Raw genomic sequence first — 20360 nt, 5'->3', positions numbered from 1 at the left:
TTCCTACAGTCCCTTATGAAAATGGACATTAAGAAACATCAGTTTGTGAAAGTAACACACAGGGTCTTTCATTTCTACCCTGAAGGTAGCTAAGAGCCTTATCTCTTCAGAACTATTAAGCAATGGCTACTGTGGAAAGTGACCACAGTAAGACACTGAATACACATTTCCCTGGTACTAGCTTATATTATAGGGCAACCATAAGTACTCACTGTTCAAGCTTTGAAGAGCAAAGGCTGATTCTGTACAAGAAGCTTGTTAAACAGCTGAAAGCTTTTGTCACTCTCAGGAGCACATGTTTCATTTGCAACAATTTTGTATGAAAGAGAAAATTATCTGGGATCATAACCAAAAATTGTTAGACAAAAAGTGAGTCAAGAATAAGTGTCCCAAGATATACAGTCTCTGCCATGTACCAGCTGAGGGTGGAAACATTTCTCACTTCTAGGCAGCTTGTGACTTCCTTTCAGATCAGCAACCCCCTGCAGAGAATGCTCAGAAAGGCCAGTGTGGGGTCAGGTTACCCTGAGACTGGTATTGTGTGTGAAGAATTCTGTGCCTGTCTACAGACATTCTGCCTTCACTGGAGAGAGTCCTATGGACTGCACATGCCAGGATTGGTGCACTGTGAATTTTCTTCCTAGCCAGCTTTATACATGTGTGAGTCTACACCTGTATGATTCTCCACATCCACTCAACATTTACATAGGAAAAAGTCCCCCCAGCTTCCACTCAAAGTACTGGACTTTCAGTGACTATGGCCTATAGAGGTGATTTTTTTAAATTACCACATACTGGTTGGACAAAAGAAATTCTTTGTTATGTTCTTGTAGAGCACAAGGTGCCTTGACCTAAGTCACATATCCATCAATCTAACTCACTAGGTCATTCATGATAACCCTGTCTTCCAAATTCATTCTTCTTGTTTCATTCTTATATTTTCAAGCGTACATATAAATAATTTGAGTGTATTCACTCTTCTTCACTGACTTTCTTTAGGTTTACTTCACGAACCTTTATAACATTCACATATTTCCAGAGAGATGAAATCATCATACAGAAATAATACCAGTACACTCATCACAGGAGTATGTACATGACCAATATTTTAAAATGAATTTGTTTCCCTGTAACTGATGAACTGATAAAAATGTTACATATTGATATAACAAGCATGTATAAAAATATAATAGATAATGTCTCTCTCTCTCTACACATGCACACACACACACACATAATCAATGTCCATTTTACATTTGGAAAATAAAAACTACAGACAGCAACTTTGTTCAAATGATTTTCTTCATCACCAAGTAAACAATGACAGAAAATTATATATTTTGCTAATTGTTCTTGTTTTTTTTCTTTTTTTCCGGTCCTGGAACTTGAACTCAGGGCCTGGACACTGTCCTTGAGCCTCTCTGTGTGCAAGGCTAGCTCTACCACTTGATCCCAGCACCTCTTCCGGCTTTTTCTGTGTATGTGGTACTAAGGAATCAAACCCAGGGCTTCCTGCATGCTAGGCATCTTAAGCCACATTCCCAGCCTAATTGCTAATTGTCTTAAGCTCAGCTGGTCACATAGTTTGACCTTGGATTTTGAAACTAAAATATTTCTGTTTCAGAACAACTAAAATTTTGATTAAAAAACAATGTCCTTGTAAAAAATCATCAAATAAAGAATACATAAAACAATACTTCTCTATTTACTTCAGTAGGTTTTCTTTTGAAAACCTGGGTTATGAGGACATATTTTTCTTCAGAAACTCATGTTATAATGATAATAAATGGCTTTTGTGATGAGTTCAGATGGGAAGTTTTTAGTATGATTCTCACTTCATGCATTTTCAGGTTTTCTTTTCGTTTTCAACCCCGCCCCTTTGTGTGTGTGTATGTGTGTGAAAATACAGTACAGAGGGGTTACAATTACATGGGCAAGGTGATGAGAACATGTCTTATCAAGCATTGTTGCCTCCTCCTTTGTTTCCCCTTCCCATTCCTTCCCATCTCTCCTCCCCACCCCACCCCAAAGTTGTAAAATTCGTTTTTCAACATTAAGACTTGTATATCTCATTGTTGCAGTGAGTCCAACTGTATCCCTATTTAAAGGGTTTGTTTTTTCCCTTCCTCTCCACAAATTATAACAATGTCAAATACAATGAAAGCAGGGGTTATGCGGTGGGGGAGCGACATAAAAAGCAACAAGAAATTCATCTTACAAATATGTCAGAAAAAATCGCAAGAAAGAAAGAACATTTGAATCCTTATCTTGGGGTTCATTTCGCCTGATATCAGTTTATCTGATCCTTTCTGCTTGTCTCAGACACTTACTAGTTATTGCAAATAAGGGAAACCATGACTCTTCCTTTGGGAACATAAATAATATTCAATGAAGTATTTCCAATTCATTATCATTATTTTAATATTTTTCACTCTTGTAAGGAAATAATCACCTGTTTAAATGCATCCAGATAGATGGTGTATTTCCAGTATAACATATTGTTATATTATTATATATTATATTATATTAACATATAGTATATATATTAAATATTATATTATAATATGATTGACAAATTTGTCATGGTTGCGTTATCATTTCCTGACAAGTGTTCTTTTGTAAACAATCAGGTCCATCTACATAGTAAACCGCTGTGCACAGGTAGTATGTACAGATGCAGGCAGGACAAAACCAGTGCAGACTGGAGAGAGCCCAGAATCTTGTGAAGCTGAAAAATTAGTGTGGTCCCTGAGAGCTGGGAAGCACTCTGTGTACTGACTGAGTGAGGGGTCACCAAGAGAGGTTGCGATGTTCACCCGGTGTTCTCATGACACAAGTGATTTCATATTACAAATTTCTCACATTGAAATGAGCATATTAAATATGCAGCACAATAATAATTATGCAGTTCTTCAAGGATATATAGTATGTCCTAATAAGTACTTTTTGCACACTGTGAAATGATTGACAAAGGTGCAATTATAATTTAAAATGACTCTCATGAATTTCTCTGAATTTCATTGCACTCCATAATTTATAGTACACATGTACTGTACATGACATAATTGATAATTGTACTACTCAATATGCACTTTTTAATGCTAACATTTAAAGATTTCACTTCATAGTGACAGTCATAAAGTCAATATTTATGCTAAAGCTTTCTAATGATTACCAGTGTTACATATATATATATATATATATATATATATATATATATATATATATATATATATATATATAAAATGTAGGCATCCTCAACAGGAAAAGTAATCATGTTCTTCATTTGTAACCAGATAGAAAAGGAAACATTTTATACATTAAGGCTTGCAACTTGTGTTTTTGAACACATGCCAAGTAATTTTTTTTTGCTGGAAATTGGTCCCTGAGAATGACACAGTGTTGCACAATTCTCCAAGCCCTTTAAATGAGGTGCCCTGCAGCTAGCATCTGGGAGAAGCTGTAACCACTGCTCTGTAGAAAACCAAAGTACTTGTTAGGTATTCTTTTGAGGCAGACCTACCTAGTATATTTAAGATTAAATCAACCAGAACACACTTTTCAGAATGATTTTATTTATCACAGATGAAAAGAAACAGTAATTTCAAAATGCACAAAAAACGTATACATGGAATAACAAATGCTGCTACATCATAGAACCTTTCACCTTTTACAATTCATTTTATTAGTTCTGAGAGGCAAATTGAGGATTAACATAATATATGGATGATCTTTAATGAATTCTTTTCTTTTCAACAGCTTGGGATCACAGTAAGTCTTCTTATAAAACTGTAAAATCAGATCAGATAACAGTTGCTTTGTTGGAACATTATTTGTAGACATATGTCTTTTGTCTTATGCTAAGTGATATCAGCATTGCTTGAAACAAAACTTCAGACCTGATCTAGATTGATCAAGATATAATTATTGGGAAAAATTACATGTGAAATGTTTGTCTTTCGAGTATATGATAAAAGATAGAAATTAACCTTTGTGAGTGGTGTGATATAAATGTGCATTAATACAGTACTATAAAGTGAAAATTAGGATTTTGACTTTATCAACATTGCAAACAAATGAACAGTGCATGATTCACTGAACATCATCTCAGTATTTCCTCAAACTAATGTTCTGTTCAGATTTACAGAGATAATTATTAAATGAAATACACTTGTAAGATCCTGATGCTTCATGTCAAAGAACTAAGACTAGAATCAACATCCAAACACAATTAATTCAAATAATGTTATGTAAAGTTTTGCTTGATTCTCCAAATCTAGGAAACTAGAAACCTAAAGGCACCAATGGTCTACCACTTGTGCAGGCTGAAAAATCTTCTTTGTCAAAGATAACACTTGGAGAAATTTCAGAATCTTTCTCATTAAGAAATACCTTACTATTTATGTTCTGTATTCAAATGTCAGTCTGACTATATGCTTGGGAATTGATAGGTGAGAAAAAGCTTAAATTATTACCAACTTTGATAAAGACAAAATTAATTATTAACATGAGCACTGAACAGGTCAGATAATAAAACTTCATGAGTTTATTTACACTTTCACCTCTCATTTCTCAATAGTTAACAGTACCCCATTATGAATACCTGGAATGACACAAACGTGAGCTACTTCATCCTTACGGGATTAACAGATTCTGGAGAGGTCCAATTGGCCCTCTCTCTGCTCTTCCTCCTGATCTACCTGATTTCTGAGCTCGGTAACCTAGGTATGATATTAATCATTTGGCTGGATCACCAGCTTCACACACCTATGTATTTTTTTCTCACTCAACTTTCATTCCTTGACCTATGTTATTCAAATGTCATCACACCTAAAACCTTAGTGAACTTGCTGACTTCCTCTAAGAGCATTTCATACTTGGGCTGTTTCACTCAGTTGTATTTTTTCATTTTGCTTAGTGCTACAGAATGCTTTCTTCTCTCCTCCATGGCATATGATCGCTACATTGCTATCTGCAACCCTTTGCACTACCCAGTGATTATGTCACCAAGACTCTGCCGAGTCCTGGTCACTGGGTCCTATATGGTTGGCCTTTTGGATTCCTTTGTCAATAACCTTTGTATGAGCAGATTGCATTTCTGCAACTCCAACATAATCCATCACTTTTTCTGTGACACATCCCCAATTGTAATCCTATCCTGCAATGACACCTATTTCATTGAGATGATGATAATGTGTCTTGCTGGTTCCACGGTAATAGTCTCACTTATCATAATATGTGTGTCCTATGTGTGCATTCTGTCGACTATTCTGAAAATCAGTTCCACTTCAGGAATGCAGAAAGCCTTCTCCACCTGTGCCTCCCATCTCCTTGGGGTCACCATTTTCTATGCCACTGTCATTTTTACTTATTTAAAACCCAAGAAGTCCTACTCCCTGGGAAAGGATCAAGTGGCTTCTGTGTTTTATACTATTGTCATTCCAATGCTGAACCCACTCATTTATAGTCTGAGAAATAAGGAAGTGAAAAATGCTTTCATTAGAGTCATGCAGAAAAGAGGTGGGTTCAGGCAAATAAAATGACAGTGGTTATAAGCCTTCAAAATTATCTTTTGTTTTTGTCTTTATTGGGCAGGTCTTTTGACTCTCTCTAAAAACATGCAAAAATACTGATTTTGAATGTAACCAAAGCCATGCAGTCTTAAATATTACCCAGAGTGTTTTCTGTGAATCTAATATGTAATCCAGTGTGTAATATTCTAAGATGGATAATACTTGACTTACTTAAAAATTAATAAAATGTGGAGCTCAAATAATTGACAATAGGCTTTCTCCACATCCCTTATTTTTTAATCTGGAAGAGTTCTAAAATTTCCCTTATTTTGAATTATTATCACTGTATTTTAAAATTGGAGTCTATATTTTCATTATTAAGGGTGATAAATGTCCATTTTTCTTTCTCTGGCTTCCTTCCTTTCTTCCCTTTCCTCTCTCCTTCCTTCCTTCCCTTCTCTCCTAATTCTGACCCCGATAATTCTGGGTTTGGAATACCAGGACACTGTGTTTGTTAGGTACTCTACCACGGTATCACCATTATACCAAGCCTAGTTTCTATAATTGTACTAGTATTTATTCCAAGTTATTATATTTTCTTACTATCACATTTATCAGGAACTTAAAAAGTATCAACTCAGAAGTGCTTCTTCTTTTTAATTATTATTATTTTTGTCAAGGTGATGTACGGGGGTTACAGTTATATAAGTGAGGTTGTAAGTACATCTCTTGTCAAATTGTTACTCCCTCATTCATTTTTCTCCTATTTTGCCTGCCCCCCCCCACTTCCCCCATGTTTTTACAGATCATTTTCAACATAGTGTCTTGTGTATATTGCTGCTGCTTTGTTCCTCCCTTGTCCTTTGTCTACCCAATCCGTTGCTCCCCTTCCCTTCCCTAATTCAAATGAACATACATGCAATACCAGGGAACCAAAATCAAATGCAACTACAACTGACCACAGGGGGAAGAGTATACAAAAATCAAGAAATCACATAGTACACTAAAAACAACAACACAGAAAAACTTGTGTCCATGTCTTGGAGTTCATTTTGCTTAGCCTCTTCTTATATGTTCATATATACATAGCTATTGAGCTATTCTGCTCATATACTAAGATTATTCTAGACACATACTATTTCAAGTTAGGGAAACCATGGGACCGACATTTCTTTCGGTTTGTCTTAAAATCACTTGACTTGTTATTTTCCAAGTCTTTCCACTTCCTTACAAATGTGGTGGTGTCATTCTTTTTTTTATTGTGAAAATACTTTATAGAGTGGTTACAATTACAAGGGCAAGATAATGAGTACATTTCATACCAAGCATTGTTGTCTCCTCCTTTGTTTTCCCTTCCCATCCCTTCCCCTAACTCCCTCCACCTCCCCTAATCCCCAACTCCACCATCACCAACAGGATCACCTCCATCCCTCGCCCTCCCCCTTGCAGGCCAAAGTTGTAAAGTTTGTTTTTCAACATATGTCTTGTACATCTCATTGTTGCAATGGGTCCACCTGTATCTCTATTTAAACAATTTATTTTTTCTCTTCCTCTTAGCAAATTATACCGACATCAAATACACTGATGGAAGCACAGTGTCTTGTTGATTGGTTTGTCTTTGGGCAGGTTGAGGTGGGGTACAAAATGGTGGGACAAATGGTGAAATGATGCAGCAGTGACACTCACTAGACACTATCTTGAAAATTACTGGATAATTTCGTATTGATTCTGTCTCTCTAATAACTTTCAAATGTGTTTCTTCTTTTACAATTTTCACTGCTTCAGTCTCTGTTAATTTCCTCCATTTTCATTAATTCTCACAACTGATATAGACTTTCACATTAACATGTTCTCTTGACCAACCCTTTCAATAGATCTCCAAGAGTAAAGATCTAAATTCATGTACTTCCTTAAAACTATTGACTCTCCTGATAATTAGAATAGTTTCTTTGGCTTCTTTTACTTTAGGCTGTTACATCCTTCATATTGCCCTTCCTTTCAAGACTACAGACCTGTTCAACTAACAGCTACAGACAACTGTCTGTCGAATGGTGGTTCATAATAAACTTTTGTATTGGTCACTATCAAGTAAATGACTACTAGATTCTTCTGGTGTGCATTCATCAGACTGTTTAAAGTACTTTTCCTTCCAACAAAACACTCATATTCAAGGATGAGGAGAATTGCTCTCCCTAAAGACTTTTTCATAATGCCCTTGAAAAAAGTAGATATGTTTTCCATTGTTCTATTATTAACTTTTCCATTATAAAAATGATTAAAATATTATTTTCTCTTCTGACTTCACATCTGAATTAATTTTTACACTTCTAAGGAAATGATGACCTCATCTCATTAAACTTCATTATTACCAAATTCATAGGATTGTGTCTATGAATAGTTGGTTGTATGACACATTTGTTGAAAGAATTTGTGAGTTCATTTGAAGAATGAATTTATGAGTTAATATTTTCATGCAAGTGTTTCCTAATATGTGATGTGTATTTGATATTAAAAATGAAAAAAGAAAAGTGCATTTGTTTTTCTGTTGCAAATTACAGCTTTTGGAAAAAGGCTTTCAATAATACTTTCTGATGGACATGTAAGAATTGGATAGTGACACAAATATCTAATAAGATGACAATTGTCTTTGTAAGTTCCATGTGAAACATGATAAAGAATAAACAGGAAATAGAGTTATGATTTTAAGAAAACTGATGTTTGAGGACAATATTTATATAAGTAAAAATTGCTTGTCTACTCAAAGTCTCATACTCACATGTATTTGAAATACTTTTTCCTGGAATATCACTTCTGGTTTCATCCAAAGTAGATATATCAAGGTCTCTTTTGGTGTTCTTTTATTTAAAAAAAAATAAGAAAGCAAAAATGTGATTCACCAAAAATTTGAATACTCGTGTAATTAATATATATGTATGTATTTGAACATTCCTATTAAAGATTGTATTCTGCTCCAACAAGTAGAGCAAGTCAACAGATTTTGATTCATTGAGTAATGTAGAATATTTCAGCAGCCTAGACAAGTATCCACTAATTGGCTCTGGGAGTACAGCCATGAATGTCTCTGATTCCCAAGAGTTGTGTGAATAAGACTTGCTGCCATTTGTTGCAGACTTCTAGAAGGAATCAAGACAGGTGGATAGCATTGATTCCTACAGTCCATTATGAAAACGGACATCATGAAACATCAGTCTGTGAAAGTATCACACAGGGTCTTTCATTTCTACCCTGAAGGTAGCTAAGAGCCTTATCTCTTCAGAACTTTTTTTTTTTTTTTTTTTTTTTTTAAATTGTATTTTATTTTATTTGAGAACATACTGTACAGAGGGGCTACAATTACATGGGCAGAATAATGCATACATTTCTTACCAAGCATTGCAGCCTCCTCCTTTGTTTACCCTTCACTTCCCTTCCCTGCCTCCCCCCTCCCCCCACCCAATTTTACCCCCCTCCCCCCACCCAATTATACCCCCCTCCCCCCCCCACCTAAATTGTAAAGCTGGTTTTGACATGACATTTTGTACTTCTCATTGTTGCAACAGGTCCACCTGAATCCTTAAACGATTTGTTTGTCCCCATCTCCTCCACATGATATACTGATAACAAATATAGTGAAAGCGGGGGTTACACTGTGGGGGAGGGACATACAAAGCAATAAAGGAATAATCTTATAAATGCATTAGAAATACATGCATGAAAGAAACGAAAACATTAAAATACATATTTAAGGGTTCATTTTCCTAACATCACATGATCTGGCCTTTTCCGCTTGACTCATACCTATACTAGATATTGCAAATAAGGGAAACCATGGGACCTATGCTTCTTTGGGCCTGGCTTACTTCACTTAATATAATTTTTTCCAAACCTTTCCATTTCCTAACAAATGGGGAAATGTCATTCTTTCTGATGGAGGCATAGAATTCCATTGTGTATATATACCACATTTTCTTGATCCATTCATCTACTGAGGGGCATCTGGGTTGGTTCCATATCTTAGCTATGGTAAATAATGCTGCAATAAACATAGTTGTGCTGGTAGCTTTAGTGTGGTCTTGTTTGTAAACATTTGGGTAAATGCCCAAAAGTGGGATTGCTGGATCATAGGGGAGATCTATGTGAAGTCTTTTGAGGAACCTCCATACTGCTTTCCAAAGTGGTTGAACAAGTTTACATTCCCACCAACAATGAAGTAAGGTTCCTTTCTGTCCACATCCCCTCCAGCATCTGTTGTTATTAGAGTTCTTGATTTTTGCTGTTCTAATTGGAGTGAGGTGATATCTCAATGTTGTTTTGATTTGCATTTCTTTTATGGCTAGGGATGTTGAACATTTCTTCATGTGTCTATTGGCCATCCTTCTTTCTTCTTCAGAGAAGCTTCTCTTTAAGTCTTTCGCCCACTTATTTATTGGGCAGTTGTTTCTTTGAGGATTTGTTGTTGGGTGGTTTAATTTTTTGAGTTCCAAGTATATTTTTGATATGAGACCTTTGTCCGTTGTATGGCTAGTAAAGATCTTCTCCCAATCGGTGGGCTTTCTATTGATCTTGCCAGCTATGTCATTTGCCCTGCAGAAGCTCTGCAATCTTATGCAATCCCATTTGTCCAACCTTTCTTTGATTTGTTGTGCTTCCGGGTCTCTATTCAGAAAATTTCGACCTGAGCCAAGGAGACCTAGGGTTTCTCCTATTCCATCCTGTAATGTTTTCAGAGTGTCTGCTTTGAGTTCAAGGTCTTTGATCCATTTGGAGTTGATTCTGGTGCAGGGTGATATATAAGGATCTAGCTTTAGTTTTCTACATGTAGTTAACCAATTTTGCCAGCACCATTTACTGAAGAGGCTGTCTTTCTTCCATTCTATTGTTTTAGCTTCCTTATCGAAGATTAGATGGCTATAGGTCTGTAGGTTCATTTCTGGGTTTTCAATTCTATTCCATTGGTCCTGAGGTCTGTTCTTATGCCAATACCAAGCTGTTTTGATTACTATGGCTTTATAGTAGAGTTTGAAATTTGGTATTGATATTCCTCCAGCAGTGTTCTTTCCGTTGAGGAGCGTTTTTGCTATTCGGGGTCTTTTATTGTTCCATATGAATTTTTGGATTGCCTCCTCTATTTCCTTGAAGAATGAGGGTGGAATTTTGATAGGTATCGCGTTGAATTTGTAGATAGCCTTGGGAAGTATTGCCATTTTCACGATGTTAATCTTGCCAATCCAGGAGCATGGGAGGTTTTGCCATTTTTTAAGTTCTGTGTTGATTTCCTTTTTCAAGATTTTAAAGTTTTCATCATAGAGGTCCTTCACTTCTTTGGTTAAGTTAATTCCTAGGTATTTTATTTTTTGTGGGGCTATTACAAATGGAGTTGCTTTCCTAATTTCAGCCACACTTTTCTCATTGTTGGCATATAGAAAAGCCATTGATTTTTGGGGGTTAATTTTATAACCTGCTACTTTGCCAAAGTTTTGAATCAGCTTGAGTAATTTGGGAGTGGAGTCTATGGGATTCTTTAAATACAAGATCATGTCATCTGCAAAGAGGGAAAGTTTTATTTCTTCTTTCCCTATTTGGATCCCCTTTATGTCTGCATCTTGCCTTATTGCTGTAGCTAGGCATTCTAATACTAGATTGAAGAGAAGTGGAGAGAGTGGGCATCCTTGTCTTGTTCCTGAGTTAAGAGGAAATGGCTTTAGTTTTTCACCATTGAGTATAATGCTGGCTGTAGGTTTGTCATATACAGCCTTTATTGTATTGAGGAATGTTCCATGGATTCCTAATTTTTCCAGAACCTTCATCATAAAGGGGTGTTGGATCTTGTCAAATGCTTTTTCTGCATCTATTGAGATAACCATGTGGTTCTTATTCTTGCTCCTGTTGATGTGATGAATAATATTAATTGATTTGCGTATATTGAACCAGCTTTGCATCCCTGAAATGAATCCTGTTTGATCATGGTGTATGATTTTTTGGATGAATTGTTGAAGTCGATTGGCCAAAATTTTGTTGAGAAGTTTTGCATCAATGTTCATCAAAGAAATGGGTCTATAGTTTTCTTTCTTTGATGAGTCCCTGCCTGGTTTTGGGATGAGGGTTATGATGGCTTCATAGAATGTGTTTGGTAGTGAGCTTTCTCTTTCAATTTCATTGAAGAGTTGGAGGAGTATTGGTGTGAGCTCTGCTTTGAAGGCCTTGTAAAATTCCGCTGTAAAACCATCTGGTCCTGGACTTTTCTTAGCTGGGAGGTCTCTTATTGCTGTTTCTATTTCAATGCTTGATATGGGCCTGTTAAGCTGGTTTAACTCATCTTGGTTTAGTTTTGGCATGTCAATATTTGCTAGGAAAAGGTCCATTTCTGTCAAGTTCTCAAACTTATTAGCATAAAGTTTTGAGAAGTATTCCCTTATAATGTTCTGAATCTTGGTTGTTTCCGTGGTGATGTTTCCATTCTCATCTCTGATTTTATTAATTTGGGTGTGCTCTCTCCTTTTTCTGATAAGGTTTGCTAAGGGTCTGTCGATTTTGTTAAGTTTTTCGAAGAACCAACTCTTTGTTTTGTTGATTCTTTCTATAGTTTTTTTGGATTCTAATTCATTTAATTCTGATTTAATTTTGATTATTTCTTTCCGTCTACTGGATTGGGGTTTATCTTGCTGCTCTTTTTCAAGGAGGTTTAGATGTGTCATTAAATTGTTAGTTTCCGATCTCTCCAATTTGTTGATGTAGGAGCTCAGAGCTATAAACTTTCCTCTGAGTACTGCCTTTGCTGTGTCCCAGAGGAGCTGGTAATTTGTGTGTTCATTTTTGTTGAATAGCATGAACATTTGAATTTCCTTTCTAATCTCTTCCATGACCCACTCATGATTCAGTAGTGTGTTGTTCAGCCTCCATGTGATACCGGACTTTCTTTGGTGGCTTTTGGTGTTGAGTTCTAATTTTATTCCCTTGTGGTCAGAGAGAATGCAAGGTATAACTTCAATGTTTCTGAATTTAGACAAGTTTGCTTTGTGGCCTAAAATGTGGTCTATTTTAGAAAACGTTCCATGTGCTGCTGAGAAGAACGTGTATTCTGATGCTGCTGGGTGAAATGTTCGGTAAATGTCTGTTAAGTCTAGTTGATCTATGCAGCTGTTTAGATCTGCGGTTTCTCTGTTGAGTTTTTGCCGAGTTGATCTATCTAGTGGGGAGAGTGGTGTGTTAAAATCCCCAACAATTAATGTCTTTGGATCTATCTGGGATTTGAGGGAAAGTAGTGTTTCTTTGATAAATTTGGGTGCTCCATTGTTTGGCGAATAGATATTTAGAATTGTAATATCCTCCTGAAGGAGAGATCCTTTAATTAGTATGTAGCGACCTTCTTTATCTCTTCTCACGAATTTTAATTTGAAGTCTATTTTATCTGATATTAGGATTGCAACTCCCGCCTGTTTATGAGGGCCGTTTGCTTGGTAGATTTTGTTCCAGCCTTTAACCTTGAAAATATGTTTGTTTTTACGGGCAAGATGTGACTCCTGCAGGCAGCAGATAGAAGGGTCTTGTTTTTTAATCCAACTAGACAGTCTATGTCGCTTAATTGGAGAGTTCAGTCCGTTAACGTTAAGAGATAGGACTGAGAGGTATTTGGGAGTTCCTGCCATGTTATCCACCTTCTTGGGGGCTGTGAAAACTGGGTTCTTCCTAAGGTTCTTGGATTCTCCGTTTGTGTGCAGTTTCTTGGCCTTTGTTGCGTTCTTGTTGGTTTTCTATGTGTAGGACATCTTTAAGAATCTTTTGCAGGGCTGGTTTGGTGGAGATGTATTGTTTCAATTTTTCTTTGCTATGGAAGGTTTTTATTTGGCCTTCAGTTATGAAGGAGAGTTTAGCTGGGTACAGTATTCTTGGTTGATAGTTGTTTGTTTTTAGGGCATGGCATACGTCATTCCAGGCTCTTCTTGCTTTGATTGTCTCTGCTGAGAAATCTGAGGTAATTCTAATTGGTTTCCCTTTATAGGTGATTAATCTTTTCTCCTTGACAGCTTTAAGGATCTTTTCCTTGGTCTGGGTTGATCCTGTGTGGATTATAATGTGACGGTGGGATGTCCTATTCTGGTCTGGTCTATTTGGGGTTCTAAAAGCTTCTTGTATCTGAATAGGCCTATCTTTTTGTATGTTTGGGAAGTTCTCTGCTAGGATCCTGTTAAACAAATTTCCTAGACCATTAACTTCTGTTTCTAGGTGCTCCTCTACACCCATTATCCTTAAATTGGGCCTTCTGATGGTGTCCTCCAGGTGTTGGATAGACCTATCATATTTCTTGGACTTGTCTTGGATGGTTGTATGTTCTTTCTCTATAATATCTAGGCTGTCTTCAATCCCTGAGATTCGATCTTCTGCATGGTCTAACCTGCTGTCAAGACTCTCTACTTTGTTTTTTATCTCTTTTCCTTCTACTTGGTCAGCTTTGATGGCTTCAAGTTCTTTGTTGAAGCTCTGTTTTAGGTCTTGTATGAATTTCTTTACTTCCTTAATTTGGTGTTCAGTGTTTGTTCTCAAATCACTTAGTTGATTGGTTATGGTTTCTTTGGACTCCCATTCCTTCTGTTGGGTTCCATTCAACATTCCCTTTGTGATCTCCCTGACTTCCTTCAGCTCTTTGTTAATGGATTCCATGAATGTCTTTAGTGATCTTTGTGTATTCTCTACCTGGTCTCTTAATTCGTGAATTACTCTTTGATTAGTTTCCTCCCTTCTGTGGGATTCCTGCAGTTCTCTTTGAGTGTTCTCTGCCTGCTCACGCCATTCCTCCCTTTCTCTTTGAGTATTCTCAAGTTGTTCATGCAAATCCTGTATCAGTTTTTGAGAAGCTTCCTCACGCTTATGATATTCCTGTATAAACTTCTGGGATGCCTCCTCTCTCTCCCTATCACGCTCATACAGAGTCCTTTGTACATTGTCAAACTTCTCATTTATCATGTTTGCTATTAGTGTTTGTAGAGCTATTTGGGAACTCTCCTCTGGGTTATTCTTTATCTGTTCTAATCCCTGATTATCAAGGTTGGGAATTGAGATACCCGAATTTGCCATTTTTCTTGTGTTTTTCCGGCTTACTCGGCCCATTTGAGATAAAGATTGCACCAGTTTTGTGCTAGAACACTATCTTAAGGCAACCATCAACCAAAGTTTGCATTTGTACAGTCAATAGTCTACAGATACAATCTAGTTCAACAGATACATCTATTCAACATCAAACGACTATATGTTAAAGGACTTCGAACCGCAGAAAAGAATTTGGAAAACCAGAAATTATTAGGATTAGTGAGAGATGTGGGTAAAAAATAGGAATAGATTGGTGTGGGGAGGCACAAGGAGAGTTAACTATGTCCTACTCACAGTGCAGGAAATGGGTTGGGTAGGATGCAAGTAGAGAGAGAGAGAAAAAGAAGAGACGGAAAGGGGTATAAAGAGAGACCAGAAAAAGAATAGAAACGTAAAAATTAATGTTATTATAGAGGTTAAAAGACCGTCTATTTAGAGAGGAATGTGAATATGTTCAGAGAAGGGGAGGGACATTGAGGAGATGTGAAAAGCTTTAAGGGAGAAGAAAAGATCAGAAGTTCAGTAGAGCTAGATAAAAAACAAAAAGATAATTAAGAAAGAAAGAAAAAGAGAAAGAAGACAAGAAAAGAAAGGAAAACTCTCATTCACGTAATTCTGAAATAAAAATTATAAGATGAGAAAAAAAAGTTACTGGAAAACAATTATTTTTTCAGAAGAGGCAAAAATTAAAGATTGATAAAAGTTTTAGAAGGGAAAAAATTTATATACATATATATATATATATATGGTAACAAAAAACAAAAAACAAGCAAAAAAAAGAAAAGAAGAAGAAGAAAAAAAAGAGAAAAAAAAAAAAAAAAGAAAAAAAAAAAAAGAAGAAAAAAAAAAGTCTTTTGATTTTTTTTTTTTTTTTTGTTTTTTTGTTTTTGGGGGGGGGAGGAGTGGGAAGAATCCTGTATCTCCCTTTTGTCTGCAAACAGTCTCTTGGAGTCTCTGGTCAGCTTGAGGTCCTGTGGCTTGATTGGTTTCTTAAGTCAGTTGGTTGGAAGAGGCAGAAAAATGCTCTGCTTTACCCAAGATTTTGAGATCCCCCTCCCAGGTTAGTTTTCTGGGAGGGTGGTCTGCTTTGAGAGTCACAAAAGAGGGGGATGTGGTGATGAGGCTAGGTTCTGGGTGGAGTTGAGGCCTTTCAGCTAACAGTAGCTTTTCCCTGGGGCTATTTTGTGATAACTCACAGCGCCCAGCCTGGAGCCATTCTCAGGGTTTCTGTTTTTCAATTGATTGTGGTGGCTGCTAGAGGGAGGGGCAGCCTCTGGCTCTGGTTACCCAGTGAGGCTAGGCTGGCGCCTGTGCTGGGTGACTTTTCCCTGGATGGAGCTGAGTCTGGCAGGTCACTTCGGCGTTAAGTTCTTGTGACCTGCTAAATGACTCATTTTATTCCAAGGCCTGAGCTGAAGCTAGCAGCAACTCCGAGCTTTGTCGGTATCCAAGATGGAGATCACCGGTGCTGGGGGGGGAGGGGTGGCCTTCCTTCCTCTGCTCCCTGAGGAGTGAGGATGTCGGGCTTGTACTCACGCTGAGTCTTGGGTCCTGGGTCGTCTCTGGTGCCGAGTCTTGGATCCTGGGTCGTCTCTGGTCTGCAAGCTGCAGGGTGAAGATGTCCGCTCTTTGTTGGTTCTTGCTGGTGTTGAGTAGAATCCGCTCGGCCGCTGCGTCTGGCTCCTTCGTCCCGGACTCTCTGTGTGAGCGCTCAGGTATGGCCCCCGGCTGTGGTCTCTGCCGCTTGCGACCCTGTCGCCGCCGCCGCCGCCGTGGCGGCTGCTGGCGACCACTTGCCTTGGCTTCCCCTCTCTTGTCTAACTCTCTGTCCTGTGATGGCACACTTGGTGTGATTCTCTGGCTTAGGACTGTTCACTGGAACTCTAAAGCTGCTTTCTATGCGAGAGCTTGTTCAGATTCCAGCTTCTCCTCCGCCATCTTCCCGGAACTCTCTCTTCAGAACTATTAAGCAATGGCTACTGTGGAAAGTGACCACAAAAGACACTGAATACACATTTCCCTGGCACTAGCTTATATTATAGGGCAACCTTAACTACTCACTGTTCAAGCTTTCAAGTGCAAAGGCTGATTCTGTACAAGAAGCTTGTTAAACAGCTGAAAGCTTTTGTCACTCTCAGGAGCACATGTTTCATTTGCAACAATTTTGTATGAAAGAGAAATTTATCTGGGATCATAAGAAAAAAATGTTAGACAAAAAGTGAGTCAAGAATAAGTGTCCCAAGATATACAGTCTCTGCCATGTACCAGCTGAGGGTGGAAACATTTCTCACTTCTAGGCAGCTTGTGACTTCCTTTCAGATCAGCAACCCCCTGCAGAGAATGCTCAGAAAGGCCAGTGTGGGGTCAGGTTACCCTGAGACTGGTATTGTGTGTGAAGAATTCTGTGCCTGTCTACAGACATTCTGCCTTCACTGGAGAGAGTCCTATGGACTGCACATGCCAGGATTGGTGCACTGTGAACTTTCTGCCTAGTCTGCCTTATACATGTGTGAGTCTACACCTGTGTGATTTTCCACATCCACTCAACATTTACATAGGAAAAAGTCCCCCAAGCTTCCACTCAAATTACTGGACTTTCAGTGACTATGGCCTATAGAGGTGATTTTTTATTTTAAATTAGCACATACTGGTTGGATAAAAGGAATTCTTTGTTATGTTCTTGTAGAGCACAAGGTGCCTTGACCTAAGTCACATATCCATCAATCTAACTCACTAGGTCATTCATGATAACCCTGTCTTCCAAATTCATTCTTCTTGTTTCATTCTTATATTTTCAAGCGTACATGTAAATAATTTGAGTGTATTCACTCTTCTTCACTGACTTTCTTTAGGTTTACTTCACAAACCTTTATAACGTTCAGATATTTCCAGACAGATGAAATCATCATACAGAAATAATACCAGTACACTCATCACAGGAGTTTGCATATGATTCATATTTTAAAATTAACTTGTTTTCCTATAACTGATGAACTGACAAAAATGTTACATATTGATATAACAAACATGTATAAAAATATAATAGATAATGTCTCTCTCCACACACGCACACACACACACACACACACACATGCGCACACACACACACACACACACACACACACACACACACACACACATGATCAAAGTCCATTTTACATTTGGAAAATAAATACTACACCCAGCAAGTTTGTTCAAGATGATTTCCTTCACCAAACTTTTTGGCACCAAGTAAACAATGACAGAAAAATACACATTTCGTTAATTATTCTTGTTTTTTTTTTTTTTTCCTGGTACTGGAGCTTGAACTCAGGGTCTGGGCAGTGTCCTTGAGCCTCTCTGTGTTCAAGGCTAGCTCTACCACTTGATCCCAGCACCTCTTCTGGCTTTTTCTGTGTATGTGGTACTAAGGAATCAAACCAAGGGCTTCATGCATGCTAGGCAAGCCCTCTACTGCTAAGCCACATTCCCAGCCCAATTGCTAATGGTTCTTAAGCTCAGCTGGTCACATAGTTTGACCTTGGATTTTGAAACTAAAATTTTTCTGTTTCAGAACAACTAAAACTTTGATTACACAGCATTGTCCTTGTAAAAATTCATCAAATAAGGAATACATAAATTAATACTTCTCTGTTTACTTCAGTAAATTTTCTTTTGAAAACCTGGGTTATGAGCACATATTTTTCCTCAAAAACTCATTTTTATAATGATAAGAAATGGCTTTACTGATGAGTTCAGATGAGAAGTTTTTAGTCTGATTCTCACTTCTTGCATTTTCAGATTCTCCTTTCGTTCCCCCCCCTTTTTTGTATGTGTGTGAAAATATCGTACAGAGGGGTTACAAGTACATGAGCAAGGTAATGAGTACATGTCTTATCAAGCATTGTTACCTCCTCCTTTGTTTCCCCTTCCCATCCTTTCCCATCTCCCCCTCGCCATCCCACCCCAAAGTTGTAAAGTTCCTTTTCAACATTCAGACTTTTACATTTCATTGTTGCAGTGAGTCCAACTGTATCCCTGTTTGTTTTTTCCTTCACTATCCACAAATTATACCAACATCAAATACAATGAAAGCAGGGGTTATACCGTGGGGGAGAGACATACAAAGCAACAAAGAAATCATCTTACAAATACGTTAGAAACAATCCCAGGAAAGAAAAAAACATTTGAATTCTTATCCTGGGGTTCATTTTGCCTAACATCAGCTTATCTGACCGTTTCTGCTTGTCTCAGACAGATACTAGTTATTGCAAAAAAGGGAAACCATGAGTCCTCCTTTGGAAAATAAATAATATTCAATGAAGTATTTCCAATTCATTCTCATTATTTTAATTCTTTGCACTCTTGTAAGGAAATAATCACCTCTTTATATACATCCAGATAGATGGTGTTTTTCCAGTAAAATATTGGAAAATTTGTCAGGGTTGTGTTATAATTTCCTTACAAGTGTGCTTTCCTAAATAATCAGGTCCACCTACAGAGTAAACCACCGTGCACAGGTAGTACGTACAGATGCAGGCAGGACAAAACCAGTGCAGACAGGAGAGAGCCCAGAATCTTGTGAAGCTGAAAAATTAGTGTGGTCCCTGAGAGCTGGGAAGCACTCTGTGCACTGACTGAGTGAGGGGTCACCAAGAGAGGTTGTGATGTTCACCCGGTGTCCTCATGACACAAGTGATTTCATATTACAAAGTTCTCACATTGAAATGAGCATATTAAATATGCAGCACAGTAATAATTATGCAGTTCTTCAAGGGTATATAGTATGTCCAAATAAGTACTTTCTGCACATTGTGAAATGATTGACAAAGTTGCAATTATAATTTAAAATGACTCTCATGAATTTCTCTGAATTTCATTGCACTCCATAATTTATAGTACACATGTACTGTACATGACATAATTGTACTACTCAATATGTAATTTTTCATGTTAACATTTAAAGATTCCACATTATAGTGACAGTCACAAAGTCTCGCTCTCTGTGTGTGTGTGTGTGTATATATATATATATATATATATATACATATATATATATATATATATATATATATATATATATATATATAATGTAGGCATCCTCAAAAGGAAAAGGTAATCATGTTCTTCATTTTGTAACCAGATAGAAAAGGCAACATTTTATACAATAAGACTTGAAACTTCTGTCTTTGAACACATGCCAAGTAATCTTTTTTTGCTGGAAATTGGTCCCTGAGAATGACACAGTGTTGCACAATTCTCCAAGCCCTTTAAAGGAGGTGTCCTGCAGCTAGCAGCTGGGAAAAGCTGTAACCACTGCTCTGTAGAAAACCAAAGTACTTGTTAGGTATTCTTTTGAGAAAGACCTACTCAGTATGTTTAAGACTAAGTCAACCAGAACACACTTTTTAGAATGATTTAATTTACCACAGATGAAATGAAACAGTAATTTCAAAATACAAAAAAAATGTGTACATGGAGTAACAAATGCTGCTACATCATAGAACCTTTCACCTTTTACAATTCATTTTATTAGTTCTGAGAGGCAAATTGAGGATTAACATAATATATGGATGATCTTTAATGAATTCTTTTCTTTTCAACAGCTTGGGCTCACAGTAAGTATTATTATAAAACTATAAAATCAGATCAGATAACTGTTGCTTTGTTGGAACATTATTTTTAAACATATGAATTGTGCCTTATGCTAATTGATATCAGCATTGCTTGAAACAAAACTGCAGACCTGATCTAGATTGATCAAGTTATAATTATTGGGAAAAA

The 20360-nt window shown here is 37.2% G+C and overlaps 1 protein-coding gene across 1 annotated transcript; it reads left to right on the top strand.

Annotated features, from left to right (window-relative positions):
- The first annotated feature begins 4595 nt into the window (after nt 1-4595).
- On the top strand, nt 4596-5543 carry LOC138833613 (olfactory receptor 8H1-like). The gene has a single exon (XM_070031895.1). It carries the CDS (start codon nt 4596-4598, stop codon nt 5541-5543), a length of 948 nt encoding a protein of 315 aa, XP_069887996.1.
- The last annotated feature ends 14817 nt before the right edge of the window (nt 5544-20360 follow it).

Source organism: Dipodomys merriami, unplaced genomic scaffold, assembly GCF_024711535.1.
Source record: "Dipodomys merriami isolate MVZ:Mamm:240054 unplaced genomic scaffold, mDipMer1.0.p SCAF_21, whole genome shotgun sequence".
In the NCBI taxonomy this organism is placed as follows: Eukaryota; Metazoa; Chordata; class Mammalia; order Rodentia; family Heteromyidae; genus Dipodomys; species Dipodomys merriami.
This window is presented reverse-complemented; position numbering and strand designations above follow the sequence as displayed.